The sequence below is a fragment of the Scomber scombrus genome, chromosome 21 (assembly GCF_963691925.1).
Source record: "Scomber scombrus chromosome 21, fScoSco1.1, whole genome shotgun sequence".
NCBI lineage: Eukaryota > Metazoa > Chordata > Actinopteri > Scombriformes > Scombridae > Scomber > Scomber scombrus.
This window is the reverse complement of record NC_084990.1, coordinates 1,232,706-1,258,116: the sequence shown is the minus strand read 5'-3', so window position 1 is coordinate 1,258,116 and position 25,411 is coordinate 1,232,706. Positions and strand designations below refer to the sequence as shown.

Below are 25,411 nucleotides of genomic sequence, written 5' to 3'. Positions count from 1 at the left end.
AAATGTAGGCCTATATACAGTAGATCTGTGACACACACACACACACACAAACACACTAAAAATACTAAAAATATAAAATAGTTACTAAAAGAAAAGATAATCAATAAATACTATACATAAAAAACAGCACAAGTTTACCTACATACACACACAAGGTTACTTCCTGTCATTGCACATTCAGTAGTAAACAGTATTTATTTAGCAGCATTGAGTGTGGTAATAGCTGTAGGATAAAAACTGTGTTTGAATCTCTTCAAACACAGTTACAGGTTACAACAATTGGAAAGCAGAGCAATATACCATGTATCATATACAGAATCACTAACTCTGCAATCATATTAGCTGTATTCTGCGTGCGCGCGTACACACACACGCACACAGATTTCTGAGTTTGACACACAGCTGGGTGCGGGCGGTGCGAACTGGAGGCGGGGCTGTTAGCGGAAATGGGACGCTTGTATGACTGCTTCAAGCTATATGAAGTTAGCACGAACATTTTACCGGTAATGGAGGGCCATAACAATAAAGACGTAAAAATATTATTTTAAAGATTATTGTGACAGAAAACACAACAAAAAACTTGAAATACATTTGTGTTATTGTTTATGTATACAGTGCAACTTACATTTAAAATACACAATAATAACTAATTCATAAACGGGTTTTAAACACATGATTTTTATTTTGAAATTTAAAATCGGAAGCTGTTCCTAATATTTATTCTTTGCTTTATGCTGGTCAACAACAGCTGCTTTACCAGAAACCAGAAGGCGATAAAGTAGTTGGCGATGTAGCATACGCCAAATAACCTGTGCGAGGTTCAAAAGTTGTGTGTGTGTGTGTGTGTGTGTCTGTGTGTGTGTGTGAGAGAGAGAGAGTGTGTATGCGCGCGCGCGCGTGCGTGTGTTGTCCGCTTTCCATGGTGTTGCTGTAAAGCTGTGCTGCAGTCTCTTAAAAGGTGAGTTACATACGTGACTATACTATGCGTGGCGCAAGTAAAAGAAGTTTATGTCGAGTGCTGCAACATACTGTATTAGCTAATAATAGCTTACCTCCGCTAGCTAGCTTACGTTACGCTGTTTTGTCCTACCAATGGAACCGATGGAACGTATTTTTAACCACATTCTCACACAACTTGTGTAATGTTAGATGTGTTCAGGAGTACCGCATTTGCATATTAGCTGCATTTAATCCCCAGTCTCACTGCACAGCGATAATAGCAAGCTAAGCTATCTCTCAAACTTGTTGGAGAGCAAGCTTCCCGGCTGTGGACCGATGCGCTCTCCTGTCACCAGAAGATGGTATCAATACCAAAACTCACCAGGAACACTAAGAAATAAACTGCTTATGTTCTCTTTTCATCTAACGTCTCTTGTCATACAACGTGTCACCACAATGCTAGGATGTATGACAGTTGCCGAAACATTGCTTAACTGAGGTGGAAATTACCTAAAAACCTTCATATTGTTCAATTAAGTTCGTCATCATTGGATACTTATTTGTAAGAGTTTTAAATTGGGATCAACGGTGCTCAACACAACTGATGCCGTATGGTTAGATTCATTTAGGAAACCACTGGAAAACATTGGAAAAGGCTTCCCAAACTGGGCAGTGGAAATACTCAGAAGAATGGAAGGAAACCGTCAGATCTAATAAACAAAACAAAACAAAAAACCTCCCAAACAACAAACAACAACAACAACACATTAGTAAAATGAATTAAATGGATATACACTGCACAGATTGTGGACTAGTGTTTGGAAATGTTGACCCTTTTTCTTGTTGTTTGGTTAGTGGGCAAGATGGACCGATAGACAGTAAAGGGTGGTGTTGGTGGGAGTGGGGGTGCAGGAGAAGGTGAAGCATTTGGGCAATTAATATAGTTTATATGCTGTACAGTTGAGTACATGGACAGATGATGGTTGTAACATGTCTGTGTGAGGATACTATATACAGGAATGTGCTGATTCTAAACGTTTCCAAAGTAAGTTCATTTTAATAACTCTTCTTATCACTGCGCCAAATTGAAGAGGAGGTTTGTAACAAAAGATCTGGAACTGTATTGTAGGAGGTGTACATGATCATTGCTTTGGTGAATTGGGCGAAGCTTTTAAAGCAATGTCAGGATTGCTGTAGAACTTCATCCAAAGTGACAGAAAAATGAACGTTGGAACTGCTTACCAGTTTGAAAGGTCTTTACTGATATCAGTTTGCTCTGTCTGGACGGCATCCATTTGTCTGTAAAGCTGCTTTTTGTTAACAATAAAACATTTTGTTAACAACAAACATATTCTACTTTCCTGTTTCCCGTTTCGTCATCTTCTCTCCAACTTAACTCTCTGTTACTCTTCCTCTCTGGTCGTCTTCTTCGTTATTTACTTCTGCTCTCTTTTTTTCCTCTTCCCTCTCCCTTATCAATACCCTGCCTACTCTGTCCATCATCCACAGGAGCACCATGGCGATGTGGATTCAGGCCCAGCAGCTACAGGGTGAGGCACTGCACCAGATGCAGGCGCTGTACGGCCAGCACTTCCCCATCGAGGTTCGACATTACCTGGCCCAGTGGATTGAGAGCCAGCTCTGGTATGTACTGATGTTGGTCTTTATTTTATTCTAATGGCATCCCACCTCCAGGTTTAGTCAGGACTCTCTGGGCCATGAAATGATATTTGGAGTAATGTCTGAATGGTGTGGATTTTTCCTCTTTGGATTGAAGCTTCCTTCTGCTGAAATGTATTTATCTTGACATTTCCTTTTTATAATTACCAAAAAGTAACTTTCATGATATTATTCCTGTCAGGGTCTAAAAAAATGTACCATATTTAAGCAAAACGTAGTATAACTGAGTATCAATGCACTAAAACTTTTTCAGAACATGAAGCATCAGTCAGACAGCACTACTGCTGCTCGTTAGAACACTGGTCATTATGTATTAACACTGCGTCTCTTTAGATTTTGAAAATTGCATTCTTTCAGATTTTATTTTTTGATATAAAAATGCTGAATTATCCAGTCCTATCTCCGTTTTCACTGGTGAGCAGATTCATCTCTGTTTTAAATCAGTGCACCAGATATATTTAAAGGCCCCATCTTTGCCCAGTTGGCAAGATGAGTAATTCAAAAACATGATAAAAACTAGTTTTAAAAGCAGCATCAGGTTTGTTAAAATGTACATTTAGTATTTTTGTTGGTTTTATGTCATTTGAAATGATATTTGCACCATTTTTAAATCAAAAGTAAGACTGAATGCTCCTGAAAATGTCAAATGATGTAACCACAAAAGAATGATCAATAGGGGTGTGACGATACACTCAGCTCACAAGACGAGACAAGACGCAATATTGGGTTCACGAGATTGAGACGAGACGAGATTTTAACACTATGTTTAAGAAAACTTCAATGACAAAATATTTGACTGTTCTTTCATTTGAAAGTCACAAAATTCACAATAATACATTTTGAAGTGTTTTAACTAATCATCTTGTAATGAATGTCACTTTAGTTCTACTTTCTAAGTATCAATTATCATATGCAGTATGCAATATGCAAGCACTGTAAAAGGTTTCCCCATATAGATACATATTGTATAGATGGATAATTGAGGTATTTATGGAAATAACAACCATAAATACCTCAATTATATACAATCACAAATTATACCAAAAAGTGAATTATAAAGAATAGAAACAATCCTAGTATATAAATATAAATGAGATAAAGAGTGAGATGATCACAAATTATAACTTATTGCTAATAAAAAAAACCAGAAATAAAAGTAAATTGCACAAATCCTGTATCACATAAATACATAATAAAGTAGAACAACATATAAATTGTGTCATAATTTGGTAGTGTGACTCATTTGACTTTTTGCATCATTAGGCTTCCATAGCTGCACTAGATTCCTCCGCTCCTCCTACTTCAGGCTTTCAGTGTAGAGACCTGAGGTCAACCTAAGGTCAACCTAACCCTGCTCCTTTCCTCTTCTCCTACTTCTGACTGAGATCTTCTCAGCAGGTAGAAGCTGCAACAAGGTTAATGATCCACACGCTGACTTTATAAAAAGAAGACATGACGTGCAAATGAGCGATAGAAAACCAATCGTCTTCTTTTCTTTACTTTTTTTGATGCACACCCTTAATATTGCTTCACAAGACAACATTCACCTTGATGAGAATTATCGGCACGTTTTCACGATCTCACGGCACGAGATCTCGTCACACCCCTAATGATCAATATTCAATATTTTATCCACCTACAGTGTATTTAAGTGGACTTATACTAATAATGACTTCATTTAAAAAATGTAAATGGTTCCTGATCTCCATGATTCTCCAGATGAAATGTAATATTTAGAACAATTGTATTCCTTTAAGTTTGACTAAACCACATGGACACAAAAAATTGACCCATATGTCAAACGTGTCAAAAAAATCAGTATCAGAGAATTTCTGCATCCAAGTTCCTGTTTATGCAGAGATGTTTGCAGAAGTTCATCTAATTTAATGTGAATTAGGGGTGAGCTGATAGCCACACCCACCATATAAAACCACACATCACTGTTCCTGGGTTGAACTGCAGTGGCTAACAGAGCAATATAGAGAGAGATGGGAGGAGACGTGTGTTGTGATATTAGTGGGCCAAAAACGTAATGTCCAAAACAATGTAGCTGCTGAGATCTGAGTCAGTCATGTGTACCTCATCCTCCTCATGATCTAACAACAGGTGAGGGAGGTGTGTAATAAAGATTGATTGATTGATTGATTGAACTCTGTAGGCCTGCTGACTTTAGTGGTCCAATCAAATGTGAAGGATGTGATCTCTCTTGTAACTGTACACTGCTCAATTATTCTGTGACAGTACAGAACCTATAGATGCTCTAACTTTTTGTTCACAGGGATATTAAAGGTTCAGTGTGTAAGAATTGACCAGAAGTTTAGTTGAAATCATTCCAAAATGAACTAAAATATCAACACAGTGTGATATGCTACCCCTGTTTGTTTGGATCAGGTGGCCAATTCTTACACATTGAATTTTTAATAGCATATAAACAGTACATTGATTACTCACACTTTCACCCACAAATAAAACGAATGCATTAACCAGAACAAACTTTGAAAGAAATTAATAATGATGTCAAGATTCTGTAAGATAAGCCCGGTTTGGAACTAAAAGCATCCTGTTTGCATTTCCACCACTTCTGCAGAATCAGGTAGATCATGTAAATAGACCCATGAGGAATTATAAAAGGCTGGTGGTGCTTGAAACGCAGTATTCACACATGAGAAAAAAAACAATACAGTCCTCCTGTCGTTCTTTGTATTTACTGCTGCATGAGTTGGATGTCATGAATGAATGAAAAGGAAACCGAAACGAAGAGCATCTGTCTCCATAGTAAATCATTTGTGCTTCAGAACATAGCCAACATGAAACAATGAAAATAAGCTTTTATTTCTCTCATTCAGTTGCTTTGTTCTCTCTGCTACTGCTCTCTCTCTTCATTCACTCTTGCTTGACCACCATCTTGCTGTCTCTCTCTCTCTCTCTTTTCTCTCACTCTTTTTTCAAACATTTCAGGAAGCCAACAACAAAGCTTAACTTTTAAATCGATACGAGAGTGCTACCTGTAGTAGCCAAAGTGACCATCAACAGCTGGTCTTGTTGTAGCTTGACATTGTGTAAAACTCTAAATGTAAATGTGTGTTTTATAGGGATTCTGTGGAGTTGGATAACCCAGCGGAGGAGGCCAAAGCCAAGCGTCTGCTGGAGAACCTGGTGTCTGAGCTGCAGAGGAAAGCCCAGCTTCAGGGAGGAGAGGACGGCTTTCTGCTCAAGATCAAGCTGGGCCACTATGCAAACCAACTCAAGGTACCAATCAGTCAATCAATCATACATACAAACAATCAATCAATCAATCTTTATTTGTATACCGCCAAATCACAACAAAGGTCATCTCAAGGTAACAGTCAGCCGCTGTAAGATAAGTGAAAACTAACCTGCTAAGAGCCATTGCTATAACTTGGAACATTATGGTGAAAAGTATTTGATGCAGGTACACTGAACCAAAAGACATTTCAAACATTCATTAAAAAAGAAAAGGCTGCAGGGTTTCCTGCAGAAAATGTGTTAGTTAAGGTGGTGGGTAGCAGTGAGAGGGGGAGGGGGGGGGGGGGGGGGGGGGTCTTGTCTATAGTAGGCTATAAGACAGCCACGTGTAAACGCAACTAGCCTTGACAATAAAACTTTATGCCTATCATAATAATTTCAGATAGCCAGTACGAGCGAACAGTTGACAGGTTATTCTAGTATTTATAGAATTTAGGCCTGAAATTCATTTTTTTAAATAGGGGGGAATTCCCTCCTTAAACGTCCTATTCTTACCACAGATTGTATTTTGTCACTTTCCTTCAATTGAAGGTATTCTCTGAACTATATTATATAGTAATTAGTTATTTAGTATACACTTTAGTCATTTTACTCTCTGAACTACAGTCACCTGCAACTTCATTAGGAACATATGTGCAATATAATTCAATCCAATACAACAGCTCTGCTATAAATTCTGCTTTTTTTGAAGTTTATACATTTTCAGTTTTTGTTGTCAAAAAAGTGATAATTCTACTTAGTTTATTACTGAGGTGGTACTAAGTGGTGGTGGTGTACTTGGGTGCATTACATTGAATGGTGTTCTTAATATTTTATCCTCCTCATGTATGTTAATGGAGTGGACAAAATATTAGGAACACCTTTCAATATAATGCATCCTAATACACCACAATCACTCAATAATGAACATAAAGCAGAATTTTCGTTAGCCTGAAACTTGTTACTATAGTAACGTCACAGTTACCTGTCTGAGGATTAACGTTGTTAATGATGACATCACATGGCGCTGTTTGCATTAGTTTTTTCGGGCTCCGCTGTTTTTTTCTGAGCAGCTTCTGCCTCAGATGATGTAGATTTATGTTTTAACCAGCGGTCTGTGTTTGTTTCCTTAAACTTAATATCAGTGTTAGCTTGTCTGTGTTATGCTAGTGGGAGTTGCAGAGAGAGCTACATGTGTGTTCAGGGTCGAAGTCAGACAGTCGGACACAGCGGTTCCGGCCAGTCGTCCTGCAGTAAACACCGCTGCAGACGTTGGTTGAACATTAATATACATCGCTGTAAATGTGTGCAGGAATATAAGTGTTGGATTTGCGGGAATCAATTAAATTGTCTGCAATACCCGCAATCCCACGCTGGAATTCAGGCCCTGCATATATATATATATATACTTTTTCTTCTTTTTTTTTTGAAGATGCTAGTTAAGGCGGCAGGCGTGTGTTGCTTAGGCGGCCGCCTAAGCTGTAAAGTGCTGTGGGAAACCCTGGGCTGTAAAACCATGAATCCTTTTTCCTGAGCATCAAAAACATACTGCAATGAATTATTACTCTTGAGCCATTGGGCATAAACAATGTCAAAAGTCAGGGGCTGTATCAGTAAGTCATTCTGTGTCCTTCATGTGTGTGGGGACTCAGCAGGAAGTCAGCTCATGCCAAAATTGGATCTCAAACAAGCAATGCTACCAATGCTACTTCATAAAACAGTGGTTCACAAACTGTCTGACACATCCTTCCATCACAGTTTCTAAAAGCTGCACACCTTGACACTTCTGGAACACATGTTGTGTTACTACAACTGGTTGTTGTCACCAGTCAGCTGCTGCATAACTACATATGAAACCAAATTTTTAATTGAGAGATGTTATTGTTTATTGCTTATATCTTCCATGTTTGAAAATGTAACATAGAACGATAGTCAATCTTATCTTGAAACATTTTTTTTCACTATTGTTTTGTATGTTGTCCTTTTGAAATAACAAAAGTAAGTAATAAGGAGTTTCATAATAAATATTACAGGGAGAAATTTGAATCTGCATCCTTCCAGCAGCTCTGTTTCACATTGTGCCTGCTCATTCTGCATGTTTGTCTTGTCTTCATTTACTGTTGCTAGGTTACAGAGTTACAAGTTGCAAAGCAGTAGGAGTCTGAGTGAGATTTCAAAATGGCTGTTTTCCATCTGTCAGCTTCAGTAGACTCTAAAAGTATTACAATTTATGTCAAGTTAATTATCTGTTGTGTCAGCTTAATCAGCATTTTAACAACTGCGTGGAGGTGAAACAGAGTGTTTCCTGTTGGTATGAAAGAACAAACATGACCATAAGCCTCAAGTTAGAGGAAACTGCGGAAATGTCACTACTGGTGAATACAGAATGTATTATTGGTTTCTTCTGAAATGTAATCCAATGTTTGAAATGTCTTCAGTGTGTTTTTTCTACTGGCTGATTTGAGTTAATTGACAGAAAATGAATCAACAACAATTTGGATGATTCATGATCGTGTAAGTCATTAAAAAAGATTCAGATTTCTTTTTTTTAATGATTTAAGAATAATGATTTACTCAGTTTGCTTCATTTCTCAGTTTGACATTACACATGAAATATATTTGGGTGTTGGACTGTGTACAAATCAAGACATTTAAAGTCACCTTTAACTCTCTGGCTCTGGACAGTTTGTAGACAAAACAATTAATTGATTAATTGAAAATATAATAATTCTCAAAAGATTAGTTGATAATGAAGTGTTAGTTCCCACCCTATAGGATACACACTTTTCTCACACTCTTATAGTTTGAAGCAAAAAAGACATAAAACCAACAATAATAAACAGACAGAACAGTACTTCCTCCTTTTATATTCACCATAAATTATGAGTATCAATGGAATCTACATCTGCATTTTCACCCAGATTGCCAGTAAGTGAAGCAGTAGAGGGTAGAGGACAGTGACTCATGAGAACTGTGGTGCCAATTCTCAAGTAACGTTTTTTTTTTTTCTTTAAAAAAAAGAGATGAAGTAGACAAGTGCAAAATAAATACCATAAACAGGAATACATTAGTGCAACATTCAACAAAGTACTCAAAGGTTTAAGGGGATGAAGTGTTGAGGTGTTTCTTGAATGCACCAAAGGAGGCAGCAGACCGTGTGGAGCTGGGTCACGGAACCACAAACGAGGGAAAAAAAACTATGCAAAAAAACCCCGAGTGCTTAAAGATGCTGATGACTGACTCATTCCCTCAGCTACTAATGACCTATTTTAGTTACTATACTCTATTGTTGTTGTTATAGGGGGGTACTTTTACCTAATGCATTTTCACTGGCCAATAGCAAATGGGCCATTTCCTGGTCCTAGTCTATACCACAGAGCTGGGGAATCTCTGTTTTAGGTAATGTGTGAGTTCTAAAAAATGGTTAATATAACAGTTATTTTCACATTGAGAAATGAAGTGTGTTGCAACAATAATGAAAGCAAACCTGTCACTTAAGTAAGAGCTGAGTTTTGAAAGTTAACTGAACAGAAAGAACTCTGACTGACATTATTGACCCAATTGTTGGTGGTATTGGGTTTAACTTATTCATCTGATTGATGTGTGTGTGTGTGTGTGTGTGTGTGTGTGTGTGTCTCTCTGCAGAGCACTTATGACCGCTGTCCTTTGGAGCTGGTGCGCTGCATAAAACACATCCTACACTCAGAGCAGAGGCTGGTTCAAGAGAGTACAAATGTAAGTGTTGATGTCCCATTAGGGTCTTGTTATTTATAGAACCGAGCTGAAGGGACAGTAAGACAGCAACATCTGGAGTAAATATGAACTATTTAAATGATATGTGTTCAGGCCAGCTGTGGCAGTGGGGGGCAGGCCATGGACACCCTGTCGCAGCGGCATCAGCAGATCAACCAAGCATTCGAGGAGCTCCGCCTGGCCACACAGGAGACAGAGAATGAACTGAGGAAGCTGCAGCACAGCCAGGAGTATTTCATCATCCAATACCAGGAGAACCTGCGCCTCCAGGGTGAGGATGAGGGCTACAAAAACACACACATTATGACACACTAAGATGTAGAAACTCACACACAAATACTAAAGATAAGTTTAAGCCCAACATAATACTGAAGCTACACCTGTAATATTAAGCAGCACACAACCCACTGACCATTCATGTGTCTAATACAAGATGCAACAAAATCAAATATTCCACTGCAGGACATGACATTCTGATGACACCACAAGATTTAACTTGAGTTGTTTAGCTCAAGTTTGGTATTTTGTTTCTCTGCATACTCAATCATCACTAGCCTATCTTTACAGAAAAGGACCTGAAGACAACTGCTGACATGCATTGCAGATAGACACAGTTATCAGTGTTTTTGTGATAACTGCTGTTTGTAATGTCCTCTTTGTCTCTGATCTTCCAGCCCAGCTGAGCAGCCTGGCTTCACTGCCTGCAGCCGAGCGCACCCAGCGGGAGACCACCCTACAGAGCAAGAGGGCCACTGTGGAAGCCTGGCTCACCAGAGAAGCCAGCACACTACAGAAATACAGACTTGTATGAACACACACACACACACACACAGAATATCTACAGTCTTAAAGAAACTGTTGTCTGTGAGGTTAAATGGTGCCGACATGTACTTAAGTAACCAGGTCACTGTTGGCTTTTTGTGGCAATCTAATTTCTTTAACGTATAACGAGAAACTCTGTTTGTATAACTGGGTTTAGACATTAGTAGGACTAGATATTACCACTGATCTCCTGATTTGATTCTTGACTTAGTTACAGCAAATACAAAAAAAGAAGTAAATATTGCATAAAACACTTTTCAGTTTAGTGAAGTGAGTAACACATTCTGTAAACAAATATAGTTATAAAACTATAGACTAAGGATTGTTTTCTTCGGGCAAATACAAAAACATGGCACATCTATTTTTTTTCAGCCTTCATGTGTAAAACAGTTGAGTAAGAATTATTAAAGACCTGCATCACGAGTTTCATCATTATGCATATTTAACAAACATTTATCATCCAATTTAATGATCAGTATGAGTACAGGCAGTTAAATTCTGATGTCCTTATTTTGTTAAAAAAAAAAAAACACACCAAGGTTTTGCACAGGTGAAATAAAAGAAACACAGTGAGGAGTGTGCATGGGGGGTGTTTTAAAGCTGCAGAATATGTGACTATTTTCACAATAGTCTACTACTTCTGCTGAGTGACCATTGCAACACAGGACACCATCTGAAATGTTACATTTGAGAAAAACAGTGAGACATAGTTCAGACAATGACAATGACAACTCTTAAAGAATATTGCAGCAACTCAAAGATAAAGTTAATTGACAGTAGCTCTTTGTTCAGCAATACAAGATCAAAGAGGCAGCTGGTAATCTTTTACAATCTTTTATTTATTTTTTTATACGTTTCCCTCCTGCTTGAATATATTTCACAGCAGCTCCAGTCCAGTGTGATGAGACTGAATCAGACAGTTACACTTGTTAAGCAGGCCTCTTTCTTTTTAGTGTTTAAATATTTTACCAATATTGATCTTTCTTCACATATCCAGTCACTGATGTTTTTGTTGAGCTGATGACGTTTGGCTATTTTACAATGATGTCCTCACACACAGGATGAATACATGTTTGCATGTTCCAAAAGCATCTTCTCTTATACCAATATTCATAGTTCAGCAGAAAGATCACTCAGATCTTGATATGATTGCACATCTTATTTTGCAATACTTTATGGTAATCAAATTAATAGTGAAAGGGTTAATTTACAGTAAATATCAACCTAAATAATTAAAAATTGCTCCAATGGTAATTTGTTTCCACAGCTGACCAGTAAATACAGCAGCATGCACACATTTGACAGTGTATGTAGACATGCAGTCCACTTTCCTGCTTACTTCATGTCCTCCTGTATGCTTCTTGTGTGTACATTATTATACAGACTGTTACATCTGCAAATGTTTCTCAGCCTTTGCCTGTTGGTGTGTTTGCAGGACCTGTCAGAACAACACCAGAAGACCCTGGCCCTGCTGAGGAAGCAGCAGACTCTCATCCTGGATGAGGAGCTCATCCAGTGGAAGAGAAGGCAGCAGTTGGCTGGCAACGGGGGTCCTCATGAGGGAGGACTGGATGTCCTCCAGTCCTGGTACATACTGCACATGCATATAAATGATTTTGACTGGCATGTTCTATTATAGGTTTAGAGATTTTACTAAATAATTGTACCTACATCTAGCAAGTGCATGAATTTATTAGTGATATAGAGTAAAGTTTGCATAAAATATTCCTTTCAATTAAGGCAATTTGATCAATTTGATAAAACATTGCAGTTCACATAAATCTATAGAAAACATAGAGTTTATATCCATCTGATAGGTGTGAGAAGCTGGCTGACCTCATCTGGCAGAACCGGCAGCAGATCCGACGCTGTGAACATCTTACTCAGCAGCTTCCTCTGCCGGGGCCCATGGAAGAACTGCTGTCCAAACTCAATGCTGATATCACGGACATCATCTCCGCCCTAGTTACCAGGTGAGGACTACACTTTTCCTCTACAAAGTTGTGTGGTGGTCCAGGATATTGCATTGACTGGCACATTAATTGGTTCCCATTTTTAAAAGGAACCAGAGGTTGTGCTCCAGTTATCAACCTCCACAGGAAGGCTTACGCCAAGGTGCTACACAGGAGATTGTGGCCAAATGCTAAAGCTCAGATTCAAAGTCTTTTGGGGGTAACTTCTGAGGGGGGCTGTGGGGCTATTTTTTTTTTTTTTTTTTTTTACAGTGCATTCAATCCTTTTACAAGTGTTGTTTTTGTTTGGTTTTTTCAGATGTATCCAAGTCAGGTATCCACTTCAGTTTATGTAACTTCTACTAAAACCTGGAACATCTCACATTCATTCAGTGAAAGCGTTATATTTTCATACTTAAAGGTCCATTGTGTAGGTTAGTGGCATCAAACAGAATGGACTTGATAGAAATGGAATATAATATTTATAAGTATGTTTCAATTAGTGTGTAATCGCCTGAAAATAAGAATTGTTGTGTTTTTGAATCCTTTAGACAGTATTTACATAGGGAGTGGGCCCTTTTCCACGGAGACTGCCATATATTTCTCCAACATATTTCTACAGTAGCCCAGAAAGGACAAACCAAACATTCACTTTTGTGTGTTTTGTGAGTTTTGTAGCCACCTACATAGTTCTCAAAGTTCTCCTTCATGCTTAGCGACACCACCACTAGATGCCTCAAAGTCTACACACTGGTTCTTTAAATAGGGTAATTATGTGATCTTGCCTAAGTATTCATCAATTAATGAACTGATTTATTGTCACTTTCATCCAGAGTTATTGCAAGTTACCTGATCATCAAATGCAATGCACTGGTCTCTGTGTACCAGAGGTGTAACTGTGTTATTGTGCTATGAATCACATTAACATACACTGAGATAATGTCCAAACAATCAGTATCACTGCCTTTCAATAACTCAAATCATCTCATGAGAGAAAAGTACCACCCTGTGATGTCATTGTCTCTTCTCTTCAGCACCTTCATCATTGAAAAGCAGCCACCCCAGGTATTAAAGACCCAGACCAAGTTTGCAGCCACGGTGCGCCTTCTGGTGGGAGGGAAACTCAATGTCCACATGAACCCACCTCAGGTGAAGGCTGTCATTGTTAGTGAGCAGCAGGCCAAAGCTCTGCTGAAGAATGAGAGCACACACAGGTGAGGGCCACACACCAGCAAGAAAACCTCTAATATATGTTAAATATATTGACAAAACACTGAACAGATACCAGACCAAAGTAGTGGGGGATAGTAGCATGTACTTTTCTGGACATGAAAAGGCAATTAACTGGTTAATCCCAATCATTAAACAGATGATTCTATTCATTAGTTTTATGGTGGTTTAATCATCATGTGAGATTAACAGGTTAACTGTGTAATCCTTTTTTGTTGAAGACATCACTAAGAATGTAATAAAACTGCTTTTATTGTTCTTGGTAGTGAAAGCAGTGGAGAAATCCTCAACAACAACTGTGTGATGGAGTATCACCAGGCCACCAGCACTCTCAGTGCACACTTCAGAAACATGGTATTGACATTTTTTCCACTTTCTTTAGGGTTTCTGCAAATTATGATCGTTGCTTTTATTTTGTAAAGTACCCCTTTATTTTTGTAACTATTGTTTAGGAATGTTTTTAAATTTTCATTAATGATGATTTATTACTGAACATAAAGAGCATGCTGTGAGGTTATTTATCTGAATAAGGGAAAAACCTTCTGCTGCCAAACTACACGACAACCAGCTGGTGTTACATTTTAAAATAACTAGAAACAAAGTTAGACTAAACCACAATGATTTAGCTTAGCTACTCTATGAAAAGGAGAAGTTACATTCAACCACACTAGTGCACACTAGTGTTACACTAGCTGTGTACCAATGACATGTCATAGTGCATTCATAGTATGTACATATTTTTTTCTGACTGTGCATTATATAACAAAATGACATCCTTTCCTAGAATAATGCTCATGAAATAATTTTTTGTAACTGCACCATCTTTACAAGAATATATTCTGTCTTCTAGGAATTATTCAAAAATGTATATATTGATTCCAAACTTGTATTTATTGTAAACCTTTTTGTACAAACAGTAGTTTATTTTTCACCTAAAAAACGCATTTTCCACTGGTTTACTCGCAGTCCTCTTCAGTACTAAGATCTGACCTTAAAAAAAATTCCTACTCAGAACAGGGTTTGGTGTGTGAACAGGCCCTTTATTATGAGAAGTTATCAGAACAACAACAAATACATTTCCACCATGTGTGTGTGTGTGTGTGTGTGTGTGTACAGTCACTGAAGCGGATCAAGCGTTCAGACCGCAGAGGTGCAGAGTCGGTGACGGAGGAGAAGTTCACGGTTCTGTTTGAATCACAGTTCAGCGTTGGGGGCAACGAGCTGGTCTTCCATGTTAAAGTAATCACAGTCACATTTACCTTTTCTACTTGTTAATAGCAGCTGAACAATGCTCTTGCATGAGCCATGTGGTAATAATTGATTAATTTGAAGTCTAAAGGAGTGAAATGTGTGATGATCTCTTGTTTTCTTTACTGCAGACCTTATCGCTGCCTGTTGTAGTGATCGTCCACGGTAGTCAGGACAACAACGCCACAGCAACAGTCCTTTGGGACAACGCCTTTGCTGAGCCGGTGAGTCGGCTTCTCCTGCTTAGTCTGTTTCCACACTGGCCTTTTTATACCAGACCACAGTGTTAACTGGGGAGTCACACAGGGTGACGGGAGTGGGTGGGGCTACGCTTCTTCTGAAATCCACAACCATCTCCACTGTCTTCAGAGTGTTGAGCTCCAAGTTGTTTCATCTGCAACAAGTCACCAGATGGTCAGTTTCCCAATTGAAAGTGTTCTCATCCCCACCAGAGATGAGCTCATTGAGGGTGGTGTCATCCACAAACTTCAGGAGCTTGATGGACTGATGACTGGAGATGCAGCTGTTGGTGTACAGAGAGAAAAGAAGCGGGGGAAAAGGATGTAGCCTTAAGGAAACCAGTGCTGATGGTCCGGGAGTCAGAGACGTGTTTCCCCAGCTTCATGTGCTGCTTCCTGTCAGACAGGAAAGCAGTGATCCACCTGCAGGTAGAGTCAGGCATGTACAGCTGGGATGATGGTGTTAAGGGCAGAGCTGAAATCCACAACCAAGATCCTGGCATAGGTTCCCGGAGAGTCTAGGTGCTGGAGGATGAAGTGGAGGGCCATGTTGACTACATTGTCCATAGACCGGTTGGCTCTGTGTGCAAACTTCATGGGGTCCAGGATTGGGTCTGTGATGGTTTTAAGGTGGGACGGTACGAGATGCTCAAAAGACTTCATCACCACATAGGTCATGGCGACAGGTCTGTAGTCGTTGAGTCCTGTGGTCCTTGTTTTTATGAGGACAGGAATGATGGTGAAGGTCTTGAAGCTGGCTGGTATGTGAAATGTCTACAGAGATGTTAAAAATGTCTGTGAACACCAGAGACTGCTTCAGGATGGAGAGAGAGAGTCTGCCCCCCCCCCTCGCTGAAGTGTCTGTCAGAGGCGCTTCAAGACAGAGGCCCAGCTGTTTTCTAAGAGCAGTTGAAGTTCCTCAGTACAGATGTTTAGCTCTCGCCATCTTAACTCACCTGGATTTAGACTCTTTAAACTGGTCCATGTCCCCACTCCTAAATGCTTCCTCCTCCTTTTCCAACCTGAGCTATATGAGTTTAGCTTGTAAAGCAGGATTTGTCATTGTTGTAACTCATCCTGTTGAGTGATGGAGTCTTTGTGTCTCTGTTGGTAGCAGTCCTGAAAACACCTCAATCAGTACAGTCCAAGCATACACAAAGCATCACTGCTCCACTTTTCTGTCCTCACAACAGGTTTAGATAGTTTTTAATTTCAGGTTGATTCTGGTGTCATCAGAGTGACCCAGTGCTCAGGGGACGGTATGTGTTGATTGTAGTGCAACAGTGATCTAAAGTATTTTCTTCTATGGTCAGACATTTAATGAGATGATGGTATTTAGGGAGTTGATGACTGAGATTCATTCTGTCAGTCACTGTCAATAGCTTGTCACTACAGGTGAGGGTTGGAACATAGACCGACTGGTAAATTGACAGCTCTGTTCCTGGCTCAGCTCTTATTTCACCACAATGGTTCTGTACAAGACCTGTATTACTGCTGATGCTGCACCCATCCACCTGTCAACCGTGCGCTCCATCTTACCCTCACTGTGAGTAAGACCTAGTCCAGCAGTCCACCTTTTTCCATGGTCTCAGATTGGTGAGGTGCTGACTCTCATGCTGGCCACTTCACATTTGGCTGCAAAAAAAAAATTAGAAATCTGGAGTATTATATCTGTTCATTTACAACACTAAAGATATTTAATGCTCTCTGTAAAATTTGAATTTTACAAGTTGCTTCCTTCCGATCTGCTTTTTTCCCCTGTAATCCATCCTTTTTTCTCCTCCTCAGGGCAGGGTGCCGTTCATCGTGCCAGACAAGGTGCTGTGGCCCCAGCTGTGCGAGGCCCTTGATATGAAGTACAAGGCAGAGATGCACAGTGGGCGCGGCCTGTCAGAGGATAACCTGGTCTTTCTGGCACAGAAAGCTTTTACAAGCAGCAGCAACAACTCAGAAGACTACCGCAACATGACCATATCCTGGGCCCAGTTCAACAGGGTGAGGCCAGCTCAACAGTTCACTATCGTATTCACACATTTGCACTGTGAGGAACACTGCATGTCATTCCAAATGCTCTGAGAGACAGACAAACACACACACACACACACACACACACACACACACACACACACACACACACACACACACACACACACAGTATCTGGGAGCAGCATCATATCACTCAAACATAAGGCAGGTGTAGGGAAGAATGCTGCATGTTAACATGGATTTTATGATAACCATGTTACTTTAGTGTTTTCTATAATAGCCTGGTTTCTAGTGTGCATGTAAATGTATTGATGGAATATGTTTAATTTGTGCAGGAGAGCTTACCTGGACGCAACTTTACCTTCTGGCAGTGGTTTGATGGAGTTGTAGAGCTCATGAAGAAACATCTCAAGCCTCACTGGAATGATGGGTAATCGGTCATACTGACTGTTTGGCCTGTTTCACCTCAAGGGTCTGTGGTGATGTAGCTTAGCAGAGAATACACCTGTACATCACACAGCTTATCATGGAAACCACAGATTTTTAGGAGGAGCACAAGTAATTGTGGGCATATTATGTATTATTATTCTTGTTTATTATATTTTTAGAATATGCTTGCTTTGCTTTTCTAATTACTGAATTAACACTAATTAATAGATGATTTTTGTAAATATCAAAATACTCGAGAAGCCTGGTTTTATACATTTATGCACAGCTCCTCTGCAGTCCTGCAGTCACAACTACAAAGTTTGAGTATGTGTGTATCTGTGTTTACTTTAGGGCCATCCTGGGCTTTGTTAACAAGCAGCAGGCACAGGACATGCTGATGTCCAAACCTAACGGCACCTTCCTGCTGCGATTCAGCGACTCTGAAATTGGCGGCATCACCATCGCCTGGGTGGCCGAGAACCCGAACAAGCAAGGTACCAAACTGCTGCACTCTGACACTGAATACAGTCTATATGCACTTGACTGTTAATGTCATTAAAACAACATGGAACTGAATGAAATAATACATGTACATGGCAAAATGCTGCTCTGCTGGAATGCAGCATTCCTTTAGTTTGTTCAGAGGTTAATTATCTCTGTCAATATCTGCCCCAAATTCCACTCAAACATGCATGCACTAGTTAGTACATAAGTTATGCTTATTTTTTACAACAGTTATTGTTCCTGTCTTTGAATAGGTGAGAGGCTTGTCTGGAATCTGTTGCCTTACACAACAAAGGACTTCTCCATTCGCTCTCTGGCTGATCGTATCAGCGACCTCAACCATCTTCTGTTTCTCTATCCTGACCGGCCCAAAGATGAGGTCTTCGCCAAGTATTACACCCCTCCGCTATGTAAGTATCAGCAGTGCAGTCTGCATTCTTATTACTGAGTGAAATCATTACAGGCACCACCAGGTGAAATAAGCTCAGTTCATGGATGGCAGCACTGTAAAGCTGAAATCACTGAAATTCACTTTTTAAAGCAATTTGTCCTTCTTGCAGCAAAAGCGGTGGATGGATACGTTAAACCACAGATCAAACAAGTTGTGCCAGAGTAAGTTTTTTGTTCTATTTTCCAAAATAACCACATGCTTTCCAGCTCACCTCAGACACTTGAGTGAATCTGACATGATCCAATAAGTAGCAAGTTGTTGAATCCTAATCTGCATTTACTATAAGAATCCCAAAAAGAGGACACACCTCCATCTAGAAAGAAATGTAAACCATTCAAACTGTTGGTAACCAGTGCTCCTCTTTTTAGATTTCTGAGTCAGTCGTACTGTGACTCGACTCTGAGATGAATTCTGGCATGCTTCAAAGTAGACTCGGCTGATTGGACGAATATATCGGCAGTTGGTGATTGGCTGAATCCATTGATAGTTTTTTAATTTTTTTGTGCCATTTTTACTAACTATAGTATACAAGTAGCATAGCCCTTAAATGATTGCAGAGTGCGTAGCTTGTGTGTGTAGCGAGTGTGCGATCAAGAGAGAGCGAGTGTGTAACAGAGCAGAGACTATGAAGTTAGCAGTATAGCTGTGAATGTAGCATTGCAGTGTGCGTACAGTTCATACTGTACCACATACTTCAACAGTGAATAAATGCGTTAACTCTGCAGAATGAACTGTGTCAAATTATAACTCAGTCACACACAGTCATGGTCTTAAATGAGTCATATAACTGTAGGTGATCACACATATGATATGTCATCTAAGTTTGGTTGCAACCAAGAGTTCTTATTAAAACAGCATGGGAGCAGTTAACAGTGACTGATGGCAACACCACCAACACAATGAACACCTTTTAGTTACAAATGTGATTATTTTGACTTTACTGTACATTTAAATTTACATGTTTTTAAACATTTGACCCACAGTAAGATCAGTTATCTTACTGTGGGTACTGTGGTAAGATGGTGTGAAAGTGTATCGGAAGTATTGTTGCTATGGTTACCTGTTATTTGATGTATGTATTTGAGTTGTCCTGATGTACACTTTGACTGACACTGACTGCAGAAATGAGTATTTTCCTGAACATTGTGATATGTGGTCAATCATCTTGGTTATAGGTAATTATGATTGTGGACATTATAAAAGAGCTGAAGTGTATGTGGCATGTGTCTCTGATAGATTCACCACCCCGAACCCTGAGCCCAGTGGAGCAACTCCCACTTTTATGGACCAGACAGCTTCTCCCTCTGTGAGCCACCCCAACAACTTTGGTGTCTACCCCTCAATGTAAGCACGCTCCTTTACTTCATTCACACAACTAAAGAAAAGATGATGATGACGAGGATTCTACTGTGTGTTTTATCTTATATCTACTACACATGCAGTTCACCTTATATTTATGACCTTATATAATACTTGTTACAGTGTGAGAGAGTAAACTCCAAAGGGACTTGAGATATAGATCAGAATGAATAGTTGTGTGAATGATTAAGTAGTTTTGGCCCTGATCCCAGTCCAAGTGTGTGCCGGTACTGAGTGTGATCACACACTCTTGTTCATACACCAGTAACTACCTGAAAATGAGATCATATTAAAATGAATTCCTTCCATTATATTTTCTTAGGTCAAAGATGCTCAGTATCCATAGTAAAAAGAATTATATGTATTATCTACATGACAGCAGAATATGTTTGTTGGCACATTTACAGATATAGTCTGAATGTTGCTCATCACACTCTTTCACAACCTATTTAATTCAAATAATGGAAGTTCTACTTCAGACTATTAAACTGATCAATTTCAATTATTGAAGCTGAACAAAGTGACTCCTGAAATTGAAGTGACACTATGTGTTAGAGAGAAGACACATCAGTCAGTTAGAGTTGTTGGGACTTGAAGAACATTCCACAGCACAGTGAGAAGTTCAAATCATCGGAGGAGAGCAAGAACAAGATTTTCAGCTACTGATCAGTTTCTCTTCACATGTCACCTGTGAGAAATTACCACTTTGTTTTCTTGTTTTTGTACAGAAAGTAAATCTGAGTACTGGAAAGTGTTCTAAACTGTCACACACCATTTTCTGTCCTGGCTTCATACTTAGGCTGGGTTCACACTGCAGGCAAATCTGATTCAATCTGATTCCTTCTCAAATCATATAATTGCGACAGCAACAACAAACCCTCGAGCTTCGTTTGAACGGAGCCATCTCCCCAAAGATTAATTAAGAATTTGGTTTGGTCCTCTGTCCAAGGACTGATGTTTTGGACGTCCTCCATTGCCTCCATTGATATCAGCTAGCAACATCAACTGGAATAAGCCCAGGTCTGGAGTCACATAGAGTGACGTAGAGTAGAGACGTAGAGAGACGTCACGGATTGTCAAATCCGATGTGATTGTTTGGAGCTGTTCAGACTCAGACACATCTGTCCAAATGAGATTTGAAACTACCTCCCAAAGCTGGTTTCCATCTGGTTTGCAAAAATCGGATTTCATGTGATTTATGACTGTTCAGACTTCATGAGAGCCATCTGGTTCCAATCTAGATTGGCTAAAAATCGGATTTTGGCTTGCAGTGTGAACGCAGCCTTACTGTTTTACATGTAGCTTGTATAGAATGTATATGTTGATAAGTTTGAAACTCAGTTTCTGTTGATCTATTCGTCTATTCAATTTCAGGAATTCATTCAAGTTTGACTAAGTCATTAAAAAAGATCGATCTATATACATATATATATATATATATATATATATATATATATATGTATATAGATCGATCTTTTTTATATATATATATATATATACATATATATATATATATATATATATATATATATATATATATATATATATATATATATATATATATATATATATATATATATACATATATATATATATATATATATATATATATATATATATATATATATACATATACATGTTGAACTGAAAGTAGTAGTATACATGAAATACTAATAACATCCAACTATTATAAATGAGTCATGTCAGTTTGTCATGAACCTCCTATGACACTGTCCTCGCTCTCTGTCCTGTCAGGAGTGACACCATGTTGGATGCAGATGGAGACTTTGACCTGGAGGACACCATGGACGTGGCTCGTCATGTGGAGGAGCTGCTCCGCAGGCCCATGGCCAACCAGTGGAGCAGCCAGCAGTCCTGAAGCTGCTGCTGCACACTTCCAGGTCTTCATCATGTCTAACAGAAACACCCTCGCTCGTAATCTCCACTAGACTGTAACCACAACCAGACATTTCCTGTCTGTATCAGTCACTCTGGCAGATCCACATCACTGTTCACTATCTGTCTTTATGTTTAGCTGCCTGCAGGAGAGTTTTGGAAGATAACTGGTCTGGTGTTGAATAGGTGTCTGCTTGCCTCAGTGTGTCTGTAGAGAGGACACACCTGCCATCAAAAGTTCAAAATATGGCATTTGTCAAAAGGCTGATGTCCTCTCCGGCTTACTGTAGTTTCTCAGGGCTGTAGTGTGGAGTTAGTTTTGGGATTTTTATACAAAACTGAGATACACAGTTAGTTTTTTTATGTAAGCTTTGCATTCATATGAGCCTGACAAGCTTTTAGCTGGCACTGTGAGAGACAAATGATCTTTTCCTTCTGCACAGGCGACATCGTAAATATGACTCAATGCTGACTAACTGAATCCTCTGTCAGTTATTTCCATTAGTGTCTAGTAAATCCAGATGTGATTATTAAAAAAACAAGATTTAAAGCAAGACTATGTATGTGTGGCTACAGGAAAACTTCCAGGATAATAGAATATGTTTACATTTCCCACAATTCTCAGTCAGAAATATAGTTTAGCGTATAACAATGTGTTTTACAGATTATTGATACTAGTAGTAGATTATAAGTGGACAGAGTTTTAATTGTACAGGCAAAATCTTTGAACTATATGATGCACATTTATATTAAAAGTATAGAGTGATAACTTATTTTGTGATAATCAAATGTGCAACTAAACTGATAAATGCTGCTTAGTGTTTCAGTGGTGATTGTGAATGATTTGCGTGCAGTTAGAGAGATGAACAGTAAAATCACAAAGCTGAAATGAGTTTTATCAGCATTTGCAGAGAATAATCAACATCCTTAAATCCTTACTCTGCATTTCTCAGCATTGTGAAAGTTCCGCTGCAGCTGAACTTCTGAAGTGACGCAGCAGCAACCTCGGTTAGTGACATATTCTGTGTAACATGTTAAAACACAGTGTGAGTTGACAGCTCATTCATTTTTATAAGAGAAAGATTTGTTTCATTTAACAGTTACATAGTCTTGCTTTAAGTACTTGGTGCTTTCTGTCTGTATGCTTAATTGCCTGTGTTACAGCTGCTCTCTCATGTTCAAATGGTCCTCATGAAGTCAGCAACTGCTTATTCATTTTAACATGTTTCTTTTTGTCACTTTGAGATTTCAGTACAAATGTTGGTACAATATGAGTTTTAAATGATGTTTAGTCAATAGTAAAGCCTTAGATAATGACCTAAAATCCCAAATATCCTGACATCAATCCACCAGTGTGTAACGTATGTTTCTCAAAGTCCAAAACCAAATTTACCAAATTTTACCCGAAAGTCCTCCAGAGCCACAGAAAACATGTTAGGACAGTGTTTACAGGCTGTACAGAGGCTGCAGGGGTCATGTGGTACAAAAAGACTCAGATGTGGAAATACATACTCACAGATTGCTACAACAAGTGAACACATCTGCAATTGTTGTGCAATTTTTCTATTCCCTTTTTTTGCACTTGGATCACCTAGTTGGAGGGAAAAAAATAAAAATCTACTGATAATAATTGGATCAAGATGTCCTGACCTTCAGAATAAAAGGGTTGGGGAGTTAAAGTAGTGTCATTTGTTATTTATAGTCAGAAGAACAGCACTATAACATGTTCTCTTCCTCTGTGTTGCACATTGACCATCAATCACTCTGAGCAGCAGCTAACATGCTTCAACTTGTTTTCAGTCTTTCTCACAGCTATTCTGTGTTTTCATTTAGCCTGTATACCAACTAAATGTGACTCACATTAAATAAAAAAGATTTCTCAGAGAATGACTTTTATTCTGAGTATGAGATACACATCGCTGCAGTTTAACGTTGACCCTTACAGTTTACTAAACACTTAACTGAGGTTAGTTTGCACAGTTGATTTATCTGTATGTGCTTGGGTTCCCACACCAGTGCTTTTTCTATGACATGACCCCCCTGCAGGCTCTACAGTCCTCCCAAAAATCGGAGGAGTTTCCCTCTAACTGCGAGCCAGTCATCTTTCTAAATGGAGGATATCTTATTCTGGAATCCAGTGCAGTGTTTACAGGATTTCACCCTCAATGTACATGGAAAGTTATTGATTCTGGTTGATATGATTGAACAGGTTATTGTTTCACTCCTCTAATGTACTGTACGAGCTGCTTGACTCTTCTCTTCTTAAGTTTCAGTGACTGAAACTTAAAACTTCATTCTCAACTATAAATGTCTAATAGAATATTTGAGGCCAGAGGCTCAACCACAACCACAACCACTCAGCTCCATCATTTATTGTTGCTTAGTAAACATTGCAGTGACTGACTATTATATTTAGCATCTTAAACAGAGCATGCTATCAAATGAAACCTTAAGTGCTTTCCATGTGCTGTCTTGTAATTCAGTGAATGCTCATACCTCATAGATGTGTGTTAATCAAGTGTTTAGCACTGCTTCTCTAACTGCCAGAGTACAATCATACCATATTTACCCTCATCATCATGACTCTGTATTTAAAGCGTTTCATAGATTCATGTCTGCCAAGTTCATCTTTATTTAGTTTTTTTTTCTGTGAAGCTTCTGTCTGGAGATGCAGAGGCCGTAGATCTGTCTGTGCCTTGTGGATTGTTAAGGGACAGCACCGTCCATACAGGACATTTTAAAGCCATTGTCTTTAACACTGCACTTCTCCCACCAGCCTCAAACTAAAATATCTATAATGCCATTTTAAAAACCAACAACTCAACCAGAATGAAAGTGAACACAGTAAAAAACCTCAGGAAAACATGCTGTGAAATAAAGGTAGATGAGTCCAACTCAACCAAATAATAAATAACTAGAGTGTAGATAGGATTACTTTTCTGACTCTTGTTCTAGCTTGTGCCTATGTTGCTTTTTTTGTAAGATTGTTGAATAAAACAATGAAACACAAACTTTTAATCATCTGCTAAATCAGCAAAAAGCGAACAAGCACTCTGATGCTCCCACCAGCAGCCGTCTGATGTTCTTTGCTAATGCAGTATTCTGTTTGTATTTGAATCAGCTCCATGTGGGTGTTTACATATGTATGTGTCTTCAGTGTAATTCACCTTTCTAGCTGGCTGCCGTGCTGTTTGCTGGCTTTTGTAGGCTCTGTGGCCTGTTTGGGAATTTCTTATGAACTTCCACATTGTGCAACATTTTGCTGGAAGTTTGATGTTGGGATTTGCAGATATGAAAATAAACCTTTTTCTAATTAATCATCCATTGTGCTTTATTGTTATTGATTTGTTTTGTTTTTTACCCTGATCAAATGAACTGCAGTTTGGTCTCTCCTCAGACTGATAAACCCACCACCACCACCTACATACAGCCAACCACCACCTTTCACATATATTTTGCACTTGTGTGAGAAGTCAGCTGCAGTGTTGAATTTATAGAACTAATTACATTCACTGCAGTACTGTGTCTAAGTATATGTGTTAGAACAGACACTGACCCTCTAGCCACTGATATTTCCATAAAGCTTTAAAGACCTTATTTTTAACTGCAAAAAGTCATGACCGGATATTTCCGCTGGACTTGAGGTCTACCACAAAGTGTTTAAATCTTACATCTAA

The 25,411-nt window shown here is 38.9% G+C and overlaps 1 protein-coding gene across 1 annotated transcript; it reads left to right on the top strand.

Moving 5' to 3' along the window:
• Nucleotides 1-795: 795 nt before the first annotated feature.
• Nucleotides 796-25,048, top strand: LOC134003196 (signal transducer and activator of transcription 5B-like). Its single transcript, XM_062442322.1, has 19 exons — nucleotides 796-958; nucleotides 2,449-2,583; nucleotides 5,712-5,868; nucleotides 9,511-9,600; nucleotides 9,712-9,889; nucleotides 10,293-10,423; nucleotides 11,876-12,027; nucleotides 12,258-12,413; nucleotides 13,427-13,606; nucleotides 13,889-13,976; nucleotides 14,739-14,861; nucleotides 15,002-15,094; nucleotides 16,898-17,104; nucleotides 17,431-17,525; nucleotides 17,876-18,018; nucleotides 18,283-18,438; nucleotides 18,589-18,640; nucleotides 19,716-19,823; nucleotides 21,594-25,048. Exons 2-19 carry the CDS (start codon nucleotides 2,456-2,458, stop codon nucleotides 21,715-21,717), a joined length of 2,361 nt encoding a protein of 786 aa, XP_062298306.1. The 5' UTR covers nucleotides 796-958; nucleotides 2,449-2,455; the 3' UTR covers nucleotides 21,718-25,048.
• The last annotated feature ends 363 nt before the right edge of the window (nucleotides 25,049-25,411 follow it).